The 15147-nt window shown below is 34.9% G+C and overlaps 1 protein-coding gene across 1 annotated transcript in view; it reads left to right on the top strand.

The window, feature by feature from the left end:
- PHF14 (PHD finger protein 14) overlaps window positions 1-15147 on the top strand; it is a 171300-nt gene that overhangs the window by 103019 nt on the left and 53134 nt on the right. The window contains 1 exon segment of the mRNA XM_019473997.1: window positions 11847-11964. Coding sequence (XP_019329542.1) covers window positions 11847-11964 — 118 coding nt within the window.

A 15147-nucleotide genomic window follows, 5' to 3' on the forward strand; every position in this document is an offset into this window, starting at 1 on the left:
GAACTGTTGTTGGAACATGCGGCGACACTGTGGCTCCTGTTCATCAAATTGTTATTTTTTATTTTATGAAAGTATGACAGCAGTTTAGAATTCCTTTTTATTTACAATTCTACTAATTAATTTCAAAGTGGAAAACAAAACAAATGCAGTGGAGACTTTATATAGGTCTGTCTTTGAAAACTGATGTGTATTTGGTATGCCAGCACAGCTTAAAGACAACATGGATTTTTTTCTACTTAAAATCTCACAATGCTATCAGTTACATTAATTTGCTGTATTGCAAGTAGTTTTAGAGTTTAAATGTAGATAATCAGCACTTTAAAATTGTATTTATTTTTTAAAAAAAAGCATCCTTGAAATGTATGTATGTCATGAGAGTGTCAAAAGACAGGAAGTACAAGTAGGGAAAAAAAGCTGTGAAGACTTTTGAAGTATTGCCTCAAAGACATTGTTTCAGAAGTGACTAAAGCTTTCTATGTACTGAATTATTACATTGCATTATGAAAGAAACCGTCTCTTACTTAATGCTTCCTAAATCCTACGACTTACTTTCTTTCAAATACTATTCTATAAATCAAGCATTTTTTAAGGTTGTAACACAGTACCCATGTTGTTTGTGCTTGTCATGTAGTCAATCCCATAGCTGCATTTGTGTGTGTCTCAAATCTGAGGAAAATCCTAGCTTCACAATCAAGGCTACTTGTATTAAATTGTTGCTTTTATGATTTAAAAAAAAAAAAAAAGAAAATTATCTTCTCTGTCTTATGGTGGACTGCCTTTGTTCTTTGAGCTGCATTGAGAAAAAGTTAAAAGGATGCTATACTTAGTTTAATGTTTTGACACTTAGAGACTCTTGGAAGTTTGGTATGAGTGTCTTAAACGATTTGGATCTGAGCATACACATTGCTTGAATTTAGTGTGATGTTAAAATGTTTCATAAGACAGAGCAGAGCTGCTATGATCTTTCAATGTTAATATTTTTTTCTTATCACTTTACTGTGTAGATACCCTTCATGAGACACAACTCTGCCACAACTCATCCTCGGAGGCAATCGTGGAAACCTTTTATAATATGATTTTTAAATGTGGATAAAGCTCTCAATAGAGTACCTAAAGTAAAGGAGAACAGCTACCTTGTCTCTACTATAAGCTTATTATGACAAAAAGTTGAGTTTGCTTGTCAGGCTTGGATAGAATGTAATTGATTGGTTTGTTATTTGGACTGACAAGGTAGTTAATTTGCCTGCATTTTTTTTGCACTAATCAGGAACATTTCCTATGTGCATTGTTGAAAAATCCTGGATAAATGTCTTGTCAGAATTGTCCTATTAAGTAATGTCTCTTTCCCTTTGCTTCGTTGGCAAATGATGTTATACAATGCTTGGATTCATTGAAGAGTGACAGAAGCCTGTGGGACTTAAATACTGTGCGTTCCTCTATGGTGATACCGAATGACGGTTTGCCATCTACCTGCCGCTCTACTTATATGCAGTTTAATAAGAACATTTCTATATAGAACACCGTGTTGTACATAGACCTTACTGTAAAAAGGATTGTTTCCTAAAAAAAAAAAAAAATGTTCAGTGATAATGAGACCTGTAAAACACTTGAGACTTACTATTCTGAAGGAATAGATTTGCCATGAAAAAATTGATTTTATGCTTATTAGTATGAACTAATTGTTTCTGACTTCAGACACTCGAGTGAATAGAACTATACCTATATTGCTTTCTGAAAAATTTTTAAGAAAAAGAAAAAATTGAGTATATGCAGACATCTGTTTTATTTGGCTTACTTCTCTGGCAGTGTTCAGGACAAGCTTATCTCCTCACAATACAAATATGAAATTGTTATGTAAGTTGGGGAAGGAATGAAGAACTGATCACACAGCATGACAGCTGAGATCTTCGTCTTCGTCCATATATATCCTGGTAGATGCAGACATAGTATTTTGATCTACAAATGGTACCGGTCCAGTTCTTAAATCTACAGTAGCAGTGTGTTGACATCTTCATCGTTTTCATCTTGAACTTGCTCGGAAAAATTTTGCTCAAATGCAATCACACTTGTAACTTTATGGCATATATATCTTTGAATTTCTTGAGATATGGTGGTTTTTGTCATCTATCAAGGCACATTTCCATTTGAAAATATTTTTTAAACTTAAAGAAATTAAATGCTGTAATAAGTATAGGAGAAATATACAAATTTGTGTATACTTATCTACAAGTCATATCTTACCAGGGCATTTCATGTTTGGATATTATATTAAATAAAATTAACCTGATGTCTAACACGTCGTTTTGTTTTAAAAAGGGGGTGGGATGATACCAGAGTAAGATTTTTGTCTGAACTATCAGGAATGCTTACAATTCTGTATTGGCAAGGCACACAAAGACACCTTTAAAGTAAAGAAATTTGCACTAGGAAATAGACATTAATGCATGAATTTGATCTGTAGGAATCAAGGAATCCATTTTAGGAAGAAATGACCAAGTTTAGTTACCACTTGTCCAGAATTTTGAAGCACAGTAAAAAGTTATATTAAAATGCTGTGCTAACGGGGGCGGGGGGGGGGGGAAGGTGTTTGCCTGTATGTCATGTTGAGTTTAGGGGGGAAAAAAAGTAAGTAATGTTTACTATGATTTACGATCAGTTATTAAACTGACAGTATAGGTATAATGAGTAGGAGAGAATGATAAATGTAGCATATCTTGGCTTTAGTAAGACTTTTAAAATACTTTTGTGTGTGACATTCTGCTAAATAAGCTAGAGAATTTTTCTGTTAATTAAGCTACAATAAAATATGTAGCTGATTAGAAGAGCAGACTAGTTACCATGGACTCACTGTCAAACAATATTCCACTCACTGGGTTCCACTCAGGACTATCCTGGCTTGGGTATTATTATATTTTTGTTAATTTTTGCTTTAGCATGTTAGGTGCTGGAATAAAGAGTTTGTGAAAACAGAGCTATTTAATTATAGAGGAAGTGCTGACAAAGACCAATTTTAGAAGGCAAGGAACCGTATCTGCAGGTGATATCAGTATGATGTAAGGGATTACAGGGTTAGAATTAAAATTTTGAGAAAGCACCCAGAAAAAGCATGCGGTGCAGTAAAGGAAAAAGCAAATCACTGTTTAGTTCATGATTATGATACGAAGAGTAACTGGTTGGGAGGTGTGTCTTCAAAAAAGAAGGTATGGGAAACTCTGGATCACAAACTGATCATGAATCAAACTGATCATACCTGAGATGTGCAAAGAGAGGTGTTACATTTAACACATGAAAGTATGCCTCCTGAATATTCAGAAGACTGGTATCTCAGCCTTGGAAAAGCCTTAGCTGGCATATTCTGTCCACTTTGGCAAGAAACATGTAGAGAAAGTCCAAAGCAAACTGAATTGAATGGTAACAAGACTACAGGAGACATAAATGAATAAAAAAGCTTAAAATAGTTGGATTTCTTCAATTTATAGAAGATTGGGGAATCTGTCTTCAAACAGCCTAAATTAATACAAAGACGATGAAGAGAGAAGTTGCTGCAAAGAAGGCCTAAAAAAAGTATTCTTCAAATCTGGTCAGACTAAAAATAAGTCTGAAGTTGTAGCAAGATGATTTGGCAATAGAAAGGTTTTTGTCTAACAATAAGAATAATTGCAGTAGAGAAGTTTGTTAGAGAAGTTGACAAATGTCTGCTATTGGAGGCTTTTAAGGACAGACTAATGTGTGTTAAAAACTGTTCGAGTATTGTTGATACTCCCTTGGGCATGCTTGATACCCTAAGGTGATCTGCTGGTTTTTGTATGTTTGTGCCCCAGTACAGCTTCTATGTAGGGTTTTGTTCCTTCCTTGGCATTTTCTTTTGACATTAGGTATTAGATTAGTTTTTATTCTCCGTCTCTCTCTTTCATATGATTCATTATGTCTCTTGCCTCTTACTCTGGAAAATGACATCTAAACACTCAATATTTCACTTTTTGAAAGAAGTTTGATAGCAATATTCAAATCTGTAGTGGACTTCTCTAGTAGTTCACAAACAATACACTGTTCAGTATATTAGTCTGAATACGTGAGAAAGGCACTCTAGATGCAATCATGTATTACAACTAGAATGTACTTCAGAAAAACTAATGCAGCATTTGCTAATAGCTTTCTTAAATTTTACACTCTTCAGTTTGTCAAGGAGGGCTGTCGTGGTTCTTTCAGAATTTCCTGTCTTTCCTAAGAAAGAAAATATTTTGGACTTTTTGGGGAGCTGTAATTTGTGTAGCATTATCTTAATACATGTCTTGGAGGCATTGTTTTCACAGAAATACTTAATTTAAACTTAAAAATACTGTAAATATAAGTTCTATACAGTAGCTGTATAATATTAACAAAACCAAACACGTCTGACATAGTGTTTACATAAATATATTCCCCTTGTATATCTGGGCCCTTAATGAATTTTGCAAAGTAATTTATCAAAGCCATGTGTTTTATAGTTTTGAAGTACTATGAGAGAGAGAGAGAAGTGAACACTTAAGTCTTGCTGAAAGGAAGCTGTTCAGGTACAGGTATAGTAAATAAAGTTTCTTTATAGTGTTCCTATAATTCATTGTGTACATGCAAACTAAATTTTGTGAAAGAGATGAATTATGGACAATTCAGAAAAAATCTGGTTTACATAGAAATGTAACATGACAATAGCCAATTCAGATTCTTCCTTACCCATAAATAATCAGTGTTAAGTTTTTGGGTTTGGGGCGTTGTTTGTTTGTTTTACTATTAAGCAGCATGAATAAAATCAAGTAGGAGAGGTGGCGGTTTTGGGTTTAGCATAATAAATTTAGCTACACAAATGTCTGCCAGATGAATGCTTATTTTCTTTTGCTCATTTGTGGTATCAATGATCGACACTGTCGGTTCTGTTTCAGTGAAGTAGTTGATGTTCAGGTTACATGATGATAAGCATCTGGGGGAGATGGGAATAGAAGCTGCATAAAATGTTTTTTTCCTTTTGAATTTATAGGTAGAATGTTTTGTTTACCTTTTTTTGCTTTAAAGTAGAACTTCCTAAAGGTCAAAACCATAGCAGTTCATGCTGTTATGTGTTATAAATAGTGTTAAATACATGATTTTTTAAAAACTTACTTCATGTAGCAGATGCTGAAAAGTGTAGCAGAGATCCTCTAAGTGAATGAAGGTTTCTCCACGGGATTATTGTACACTAAAGAGAAAAAATGGTAATTTTATTAATGCCCTTGAGTTTGGATAGAAATTTGAGTAAGTTACAGATTTACAGTTTCCCACATCTAAAACCATATAGGTACTTTATCCTGAAACTACTATTAGCTGATGATCAGAAAGCTCGTCCTGCTCTGTCAGGCCATGTGTCCATCTTGCCCATACACTGTCTTCATCAGTGGTAGGTAGATAGAGAAACCAGAATGTAATGACCATCCTGCATCTGGTATATTCTCTCACCGTTCAGCAATAGCCATGCCCCTCTCTCTTCCAGGCATAACAGAAGAGTCTACTGGCTCATCTAACTTTATAAACTGTGGAAGTCAGGGACTTCCTTTTGCATGTTTGCATTGTACCTGGCATAATAGAAATTTGAATGTGGCTTTTAATTACTTTCTGTAATACCATAAGCATTATCTTTCCCAGAAAAAGTATTTCATTTACTTTAAATCAAAATTATGAAAATATTAGAATCCAGAAAGATTTAGGTTGGAAGGAACCTCTGAAGGACATCTGTTCCAGCCGCTCACTCAAAGCAGGACTGACTGCAAAGTTAGATCTAACTTTGAAATTAGATCAAGTTCCTCAGAGTTCTATCCGGCTGAATTGTGAGCATCTTTGGAGATAGAGAGCCTTTCAGGATAGCCAGTACCTGTGTTTGAAGAGGCTACATAATAGGGCTATATCCTGGTTTATAGTCAGTATTGTATGCATGTGCCTTCACGTGCTGGAATCTGTCACACTCCTGATGCTGAAGTCACCTAAAGGTTGGCTGGCCTATGTGAGAAGACTTTTAAATTATCCTGGTGCTGGTAATGTCATAAAACTGTTCTATAGACCAGAAACTGCAAAATTACTTGACCATCCGTTTTTAGCTGATAAGCTGCTTGTAGGCAAGGGCAGAAGTGCAGAAATCAGGAAGAGGAAAAACAGCTTTTTCCATTTTATACTTAATACGGTTTTCTCTTTTGACAATATTCTGCCTAAAACCAAAAGATTTGCTAAGGATCTAGACCTTATATTTTAAATTAGAGACTAAATGCAGCACTGTATTGCTTCTGTTTCGTGCTTGGCCTATGACATATCACAGCAAAATGAAAACAATTTCTGCTGGAGTCCATGAGGCTGAATTGAAGAGTTTTGGTGTAGAATGGCAGGGTAAGATATGAAGACTTATCTTCACTTATCTTCACTTTGTTTCAAGAGATGTCAGAAGAGAAAGCTCAAAAGAAGAATGTTTGCCACGTATTCTATAATGAAAAAGTACTATTGTTTTGGGTCCTCCCTCAGTAAGTAGAATAAATGTACTTTTTGGACAGCATTAATAACAATGCAGTAAATATGCGATTATACAGTTATTTCACCATGAGATCTTTAATTAATGTTATTCTTTAAATAAGGGGACAGGAAAGTGCCGCCTTTGACATTACATGTAAGAGTTGCTGTTACAACCTATCCTATAGTATTCATTCCTATCAACCAGAATTTATCACTTCCATGGTCTGGTTGCAGTTAAGGTATCACAGGAGCACTCCTCACCTGCTCCAGTCCAAAGTCAGTCATCTTGGGTTCTACGGTTTGAATTCACTTGAGTTACATCAGCTTACCCTCTTTTTGGGGGAATGCCTACATGCTCCTTTCCATCGGATCTATCATATAGCCACTAACAAGAAACAAAATTATGACAGTGTCTTAAACTGTCATAGCTAGTTTTAAGTTGTTCATCTGAACCCAAGAATGTGCTGCAACCTACAGTGAACCCACTTGTGTATGTCTCTACCTGTTTGCAGTTTCAGAGGGGCCCAGCAGTTGGACACTGAGGGATTAAAGGGGAGAGAGAGAGCAGTACCTGAGAAGAAGCATCAGTTCCTCAGGGGTTAAGAGCCTTTAGTCAGAATGGGGTCCAGAACAAGGGAAGATGCATATAAATAGTTAAATTCAAATCCACACAGGTGCTGGAATAGCCACCCTGTTGCATCGCCCCTGGCTAATGGGTGAGTGAATGCACACCCATCTCTCTGCCATTCTCTGAGAGTTTAAAAATTCTGGATTAGTTTACTTCTAATTTTGTTCTAATTACTTCTGAGTTTGCTGGAGTAAGGCTTATATGACAAGTTTGAGTGGTGATGATGGCTTGTCAATACTGTATCAAAGTCTTATGTCTTTTTGCCATTAAAGTAAATCTTTCTAAGCTGTTGTGATGAGTAGGGAGTAATGTATGTATTTTGCAATTTTGTATTTTGTTCAACATGGTACTTTTTGGCATGACACTGCAGATGATGTGCAATGATGTGTACATAAGTGAGAGATTTTCTGTAGTCTTTGAAGCATATTTGGAAAGTTGTATTTAAAGATTAGCTTATTAATGTGGTGTTTCAGGGACATGTAGGTAATTACTTTTACAGCTATAGATCGGTGATGCCGGCTTGTGAATGCAAAATAGGTTTCTTCACTCTGGCTGAATCAGCTCTTTGTGGTTTTCAATGATATTAACCAGTGACTTACAAATGTGCCAGTGATGGGCAGGTTTTGCATTCACTGTTCCTCTGTAAAAGCACAGGTCTTTTTCCCCAGTGCTCACAGGAAGACTTCTGCAGGCCAACTGATAAGACTCCCTCCTGTGCAGGTAGATGCAAGGTAATGAAATTGGATGTGTGTGCTGGGCTTTGTAAATAAAATGAGGTTGACCCCAGCCATTATCTCATTTATCTCATTTACATTGTAAAATCAGTATCTACACTATTGATTAGAGCATAATTAGTTAATTATGAACAGGAAAATGCAGAGTTATGTAGGGCTTGAGCACAGCCAGCTGTACTGCTAAAAAACTAATAAAAACAATCCAAGGGCATGAGCAGATGGAGATCACTTTATTAAAGAACAAAGCAGATGTATTTCAGGTACGGAAATGCCTAATCAAGCTTTCTTGCTGTGAAGATGTAGCTGACCTGCATTCTATATTTTAATAAGTGAAAAATGTTTTCTTTTACTATTTTTTGATTTATTAACCTAACTCCTTCAGAATTCACCTTTCTTCTTCACACCCCATTTTCTCCGTATATAGTGGGCATATATATATCCTCATTAATTGCTGGAATGAGGAACACAGTGATTTCTAATTTTGATGCATAAAGTAATTTCAGGCTTGTTAAAACATTGATAGTAAGCAATTACCTGTCAGTTAGAGGTAATTTAGGAGGTTAGGTTAGGTTAGCTTATCTTTGTGTGGAGCTCTGTTTTTATTTTCACAAAGTTTTCGGTACAGCTGCTAGCCAGGCCATCGAAGATGGCCGTGCACTTAATTGCATTTGTAAATCATGTACTTAACCATAAAAAAACTTATCCACAAATAATAGCAAGATAAAATATTTGCCAGTTTAAGGACTGTTTTGAAGATGTGACCTTGAATCCACAAGGGTAAAAATTTTAACTGAACCTTTAAAATGGAGGAGGTGGTTTCTTTCCCTTTCCACCCCCCAGCCCCATAGTTTAACTTGTACTATTAAGCCGTCTTGAGGATGGAAGTGGATGATATTTGTAAATGACAGTGCAGTGTGGCTCCTTTGCTCTGTAAATGTCTGTATTGTGATTGATATGTGAGTGCATTTACTGAAAGGCTGCGAGACTGTCAGCGTGACCCCTTTTGTGACCCCACAATTTCGTTCTCTAAATGATTTGAAAGTACTCCTTATTTGTGTCGCTTTCTTATTTTCTGAATCCGACAGTGGATTTTCTATCATTTTATGTTGCTACACAAAAGAACACAAGTAATAGTATACACTTGAGGGCTTAATCTCATTTTACTAGTGCCATTTTAACCTAGGTATAAGGTTTTCTTTCGCAATAAGGAATTAAGAATGCCAATTTTGTTTTCTGTACTGGGATGTGTGTAAGCTTCACATTTTGTCCCAAGTCAGTCTCAGCAGACGAGAGAGTTGCCAGACAGCTAGGGCATCGTCTTTAACCAAGGTACAGTGTATATTCATCCATTTTCCCAGCATCATGCTCTGGGAACTTCAGAAGCAGTGGATTTGTGTTCCACAATACAGAACTTGTATTCCAATAAAAAGCAATATGAAGGAAGTGTTTAGAAGTATTTGGTATAGTTTCATTTTTATCACCATGCAACTTTTTATGTTTTGATACATGAAAATACGCTTTTGTTATTTGCATTTTCTTAGCTGTGCAGATGCAGATGGAAGCTATTAGTATCTGAAAACTTTCACATAGATATTTTTTAACTCATTCTAGGAAAATGCAATTTTTCTTCTGCCAAACTAAACAGCTTTGAAGGGATAAAAATTAATGACAATAAATATTAAAAACATTCAGCTTTAGAATGGTGCCTCCAGATCTGTATTTAATTTCATAATGTTCTGGTTATTTCAACCCAGCCTTGCTAATTCCCTCAGCGTACCTTGAAATGTGGCTGAAGGTGCGGTCAGGAAATACCACATTCTAGATACAAAATGGAAAAGATGTAAGGAGAGGTGGCAAAGCATAATTTTAAAGGCAAAACATTTTCTTGTGAACGTATAGACACTTGTGTTTATAGAAAATCACTTCAGAAAAGATCTGAATTAATACTGTTTGAAGTCAGATGTAGATTTTAGGATTAAGCTCTGAAAATACACTAAATCACTCAGAAATAGCATGATGCTTTATTTTGTGTTACTTAGAGGATCCCAAACAGTTTACAAGAAGGGAGTTCTGATAAGCACTGCTCAAATGCAAGCACTTACGTGAATAAGATTCTAGATACAGAAATAGGTTAGTAAAAATATATTCCTTTACAGATGAGAACATTGAGGCTCAAAGGAGGCTTAATCTCTTGCTGAAGGTCACATATGCTGTTGGGGTGTAGGAGTGTAACCTATCTCATCTCCCACTCTCAACCTTTTTATTATTTTAATATGCCTTTCACAAGAAATAAAACTGCATGGATTCCTGATTGTAAGTAATATATTTCTACATTAGAACTCTTGCGTCATTAAAAACTGAGAATGGTTTCCTTTTTGAAGTGTTTCCTTTGTCCTGGAATTAGATTGAGTTCTTACTAAACAATCCTAAGGATACAGATTGTAATATGGTATATCCCATTTTTTAAAAATACCAAACCTTGTCAGTCCAGTTGTGCGTACTGTGGATAGGTAGATTATTGCTTTTAATTTCTACTTAGCAGAAGACAGTACATGCAATACCCTTACAAGTGCTGATGTCTTAGATATAACTGCTAAAACCAGAAGGTTTCCCTAGCAAGCACAGCCTTGACAGCAAGGAAAAAAAGTATTTACTTAGGTTAAACAATCATAATCAGAAAATGGTTACTTCTTTTTATTTGGAGACTAATCCCTGGAGAAAAGTCACATGAACATTTTCTTCTGTTAATACAGCAGTATATTCTGTTAGTTGAATCCTCTTTCTGTGATGCACTGTGTGTTCTGTTGATAAATTATATCCCTCTGTCTTTGATCTGATGATGCCTGTGCCATGCTATTTTAGCAGTTTTTGGAGATTTTTGTCTTTGCCTGTTTTGTAGAGGAGAAAATGAGTGGCCAGGGAAGCAGAGAAAGTGTAGGGGATTTCCTAGAAAATTTGACTTTTAAACATTTACTCTATTTCCTATTTTTAGATCATTTATATTGGCTTTAATTCAGAGTTTAAGGGCATTTAATGAAGAGAATATTGCAAAGTAAATTTGATAAAAGCTTTCATTTTCACATGAAAGAATACAGGGGGTTATGCAAATAAAGTGAAGTTCAGTAGGATATTTGAAAATATTATTTGCTTTTAAAATCTTTTTCTCGTTTTAAGCATATTATAGTACTGATTTAAAAATCCTTTCATGAAGCACTTGTTACATCGTAGCATTTCTTCAATGCTGGTACATTAAGAATGGGTGAGCAATAGCTGTGCTATATGTTTTGAGCTTTTTATGTGGACCATGCATAGTACAAAACAAAAAAGAAAGGTTTATTAAAAAAGAACATAAAATTGTTGTGTGTACATAGGGCAGTTTTATAAGTGAAAGATCACAGTGAAATCTGTTTAAATTAATACCCCTTTCCAGAAAATTCAAAGCGAATCAGAAAATATTTTGCGTATTTATTTATGAGCCACATAGTCCTGGTGTAAAAAATAAAATTCATAGCTGTAAATTATACTTGAGTTGTTGAGTATGTGAGCAAACATTTCACAGAGTTTTCCTTGAAAAAGTAGATGTAGATGTGTAAAATAGTGTCTTAAAATTATGAAAAATCAATATTGTCACTGTCTAAAAAAATCACAAATTTCTGAAAATAAATGGAAATGAAAGACATTGAAGTAGCTAAAATATTGAGCTGGTTATACATTTTTTTCTTTAATTTGCAAGTGTCTGAAATAATGTCATTTATATAAGTTGTAGACAAAGGTGATGTATGAGAGTCTGCATCAGAATATTCCAAATTAGGCAGAACCTACTTGAAGTGATTGTGTTTGAAAATGTCCCTTATACAAAATAGATTTTCTGTATTATCATAATGGATCAAGAAATCTTGTGCTGAGAATCTCAGGGAAGCTCAATCTATAAATAGTATAGAAGTACCATTTATTTCTTTTTTTTTTTTCTGTTGCAGGTGTGATGAATGCAGGCTTTGCTACCATTTTGGCTGTCTAGACCCTCCCTTGAAAAAGTCTCCTAAACAGACTGGCTACGGATGGATTTGTCAGGAATGTGACTCTACATCTTCCAAAGTAAGTTAATTCATCCTGTGAAATAGTTGAAGTATTCTGGTTTTAGCAGTCTTACTTAGCTTCTGAAGTTTTTTGTTGAAATGCTATAAATAGATCTGCTCTGAAAAACAGTAGAAGGTCATAAAATAATGATTTCAGATTCTCTGTAAAACAGGGAAAAACCAGAATGTATGCAAAATGGAAATATTCTTAATAAAGAGAATTTTATTATCCCAGTTAAATGCCTTCTTTTCACATTATGTTCTTCCTGAGAAAGGAGTGAGTATGGATACTGTATCAGGATCGATAACATTATTGACAAATGAGAGTATTACAGGAGTAATACAGAATACAAACCTCTAAGGACAGAGATAGAAAATACATGTTTTTCTAAATAAACGAAGATGATTGGAATTACTAAGCCTGGTTTTTTTCACTGGAAAATCGTATGCTCTAAGGACAGATAGAAAATACATGTTTTTCTAAATAAACGAAGATGATTGGAATTACTAAGCCTGGTTTTTTTCACTGGAAAATCGTATGAAGGTTGTTAATACTTTATATTGATTGGTATGCCTTGATCAAATACAACATTTTAAAACTAGAACTGAATTTTTGACATGGATTAGCTCTCTTTAATAATATTGACAGTAATAGTATGCTTCTGTAGTACCAACTTTTCAAAAAATACAGATTTTGATTCTTTGTCTGCACAGAAGCTTCTTCAGTACTAGCATTCTTTTCTGTCATCACCATAACCTCTGAAGAGACACTTTCCAATTGATTTTCAAAATTGGATTTATAAATGCATCTGATACCTCAGTGTTAAAATAACAGAGCATTCTAAAAGTCTTTAAAATTTTACGGGCTATTCTGCCACTTCCTTTGTATTTCGCAGAATTTTTTAACTGGTAGGGAAGTGACTCAGTATTTGGATACACAGGGACACAGCTATGCAGAGATGTTGTCATAAGTTACCTGTTAGCATACTTGGATACTTAAACTCTTTCATGATGTTACTCTTAAGAATGGAAGATACAAAATGTTCAGAGAGCAGTATAATGTTTTGGCTTGGTAGTGTCCCTTTCCAACTGGAAAAATATGGTATTCAGTTTCACCCCGGGGGGTTAATCAAATTGTTCTTCTGTAAGGAGATATGAAGACAGACATCAGAAATTAGCTGTCCGCTACAGTTTGGACATCAAGCAATCTTTCTTGAATGCCGCTTACATGCAATGGATGTTCCAAGGGTGAATTAAAATTGTTATCGAATTTCTGTCACCTGCTTAAACTAGAAGGGGTTCTTGATAACGTTAGTTAAAATCTTCCATCTCCTGTTTTCTTGGCTTCTTCTGAGTAAACTAAAAACCCAGGGTTTGTAATTTCTAAATGTGTTTTCCGGGAGATTAGCACACTATGTACCAAATGTAATTCTAAAAACACTTTATCATGTAAGTTAAGTATGATTGACTTCACTTAGCGCAGGGCGTGTGTTAGTTTTAAGGTGAGTGTGGAAAAATACAATGTTCTGAAGAGTAAACAAAGTTTATCATTAGAATGATGATATATATAGTGTTTTCTTAGTGATTATTAGAAATTTTAAAAAAAGCTTGTTATTGTGTCTAATTTTCTTTTTCATTCATAGAGATTTTTGATGAGTAAATTGAAATAAAGTCTTTTGCACTTTCAAGCACAGGCAATTTGAATTGTATATGAATGAAAATGTAACGAATATGAAAGATACTGAAAAATTGTCTTATGGGGACTCCTTGTGGTTTTGCTTAGTCACTTTCCCATAGCTTTTCCACAGAGCTGTGCAGAGAAATTTCTCTGAAAAAGGTATATTGCTCTCTATGTTTTAAAAAGTTTTTTTATGTAGCTTTTTTTTGTTTTATTCTATACTGCACAACAAATTCAAACAACATGGTGTTGAGTTAAACTCCTTACAGACCTTCCTTAATGTGAACATGTTATTTGAAGGATTAGGGCTTTGTTTATGTACTTGATCACTTTCATATTCAATACTCTGTATGGCTTTAGGATTGTGTATTATATATCCACGATTTTGCACAGCTTTTCACAGCCAGGAGAAGCTGATATGATAAAGGCTTTTTCACGAGAAGGGGTAGTCTCTCAAATGTGTACTTAGAGCTCGGAAGAGGAAAACCATGGAGAAAGATGCGTTGTTTGCTGCACTCTGCCTGACCTGTGGATGAATTGCAAGCCTGAGCTACCAGCAATTTCAATCTCTCAGTCACTCACTAAATCCAATTTTTGGTGTGTAACAGTGAAGTTTCTCGTACGGATTATAGCAGCAAAACAGGATTGAACTTCCAGCTTTGGCCAAGGAGACTATTGTTTAGTTTTCATTCCTTCAACTTTGTTCATCTGTTTTGATCCAATTTAAATCACTGTTACAGTATACATTTTAAAATTCCCCAACAATATCTTCTGTAGCAGTATTGAGCCTTGAAAACAATTGGTAGGTAAATTACACTGTTTCAGTGACGAGAGATTATAGTGCATAGCATATAATGGTTCAGTTAGTTTTTATTTCTAATTATGAATTTCAGTTTTAGATGTTCAGGAAAAGTTGCATACTGCTGACAACGAAGAATGTGATTTTATTTTCAGATTTTGCTAAAGACTTGTGGGTGTCAGCAGTACAAGGGATGTAATTTAGCAGTAATAAACATATGCTTTAAATTGTTATCTATCACAAGTGTTGGACATGCTACTTCCATTTTGCTCATATTAGTCACAGGACTCTCCAGCAATTGTGTCAGTTTTTCCACCAGCGTAACATATTCCCATATTACCCTGCCTGTCAAATAATAGACAGACAGTGACTTTGCTGTAGGGCATGAGGGCAACAGCTTCTCTGCTGGTAATACTCGCTGTCACTTTTATGGAATGGGTGATGCTCACTACTAAGGTCTGACAAGCTCCCTCATCTCAAAGACATTGTAGGTTTTGTTACATCACATGAAAGCTGAAGTAAACCTATAAGCTCTCCATTTCTATAACATTATCCATCTACCCTGCGAAAAGATTATGGTGCGCTTTCAGGGTTGCCAAAAAGCACTCTAAATCATAAATTTGCTGATAGCTTCAAATAGTGATATTCAGAAGAAATATAGAACCTTATTTTAGTTGAATTTAATAAAAATGAAATAAATAAAATATAAACCAAATTATTCAAAA

The sequence above is a fragment of the Aptenodytes forsteri genome, unplaced genomic scaffold (genome assembly GCF_000699145.1).
Source record: "Aptenodytes forsteri isolate BGI_AS27 unplaced genomic scaffold, ASM69914v1 Scaffold55, whole genome shotgun sequence".
Taxonomy (NCBI): domain Eukaryota; kingdom Metazoa; phylum Chordata; class Aves; order Sphenisciformes; family Spheniscidae; genus Aptenodytes; species Aptenodytes forsteri.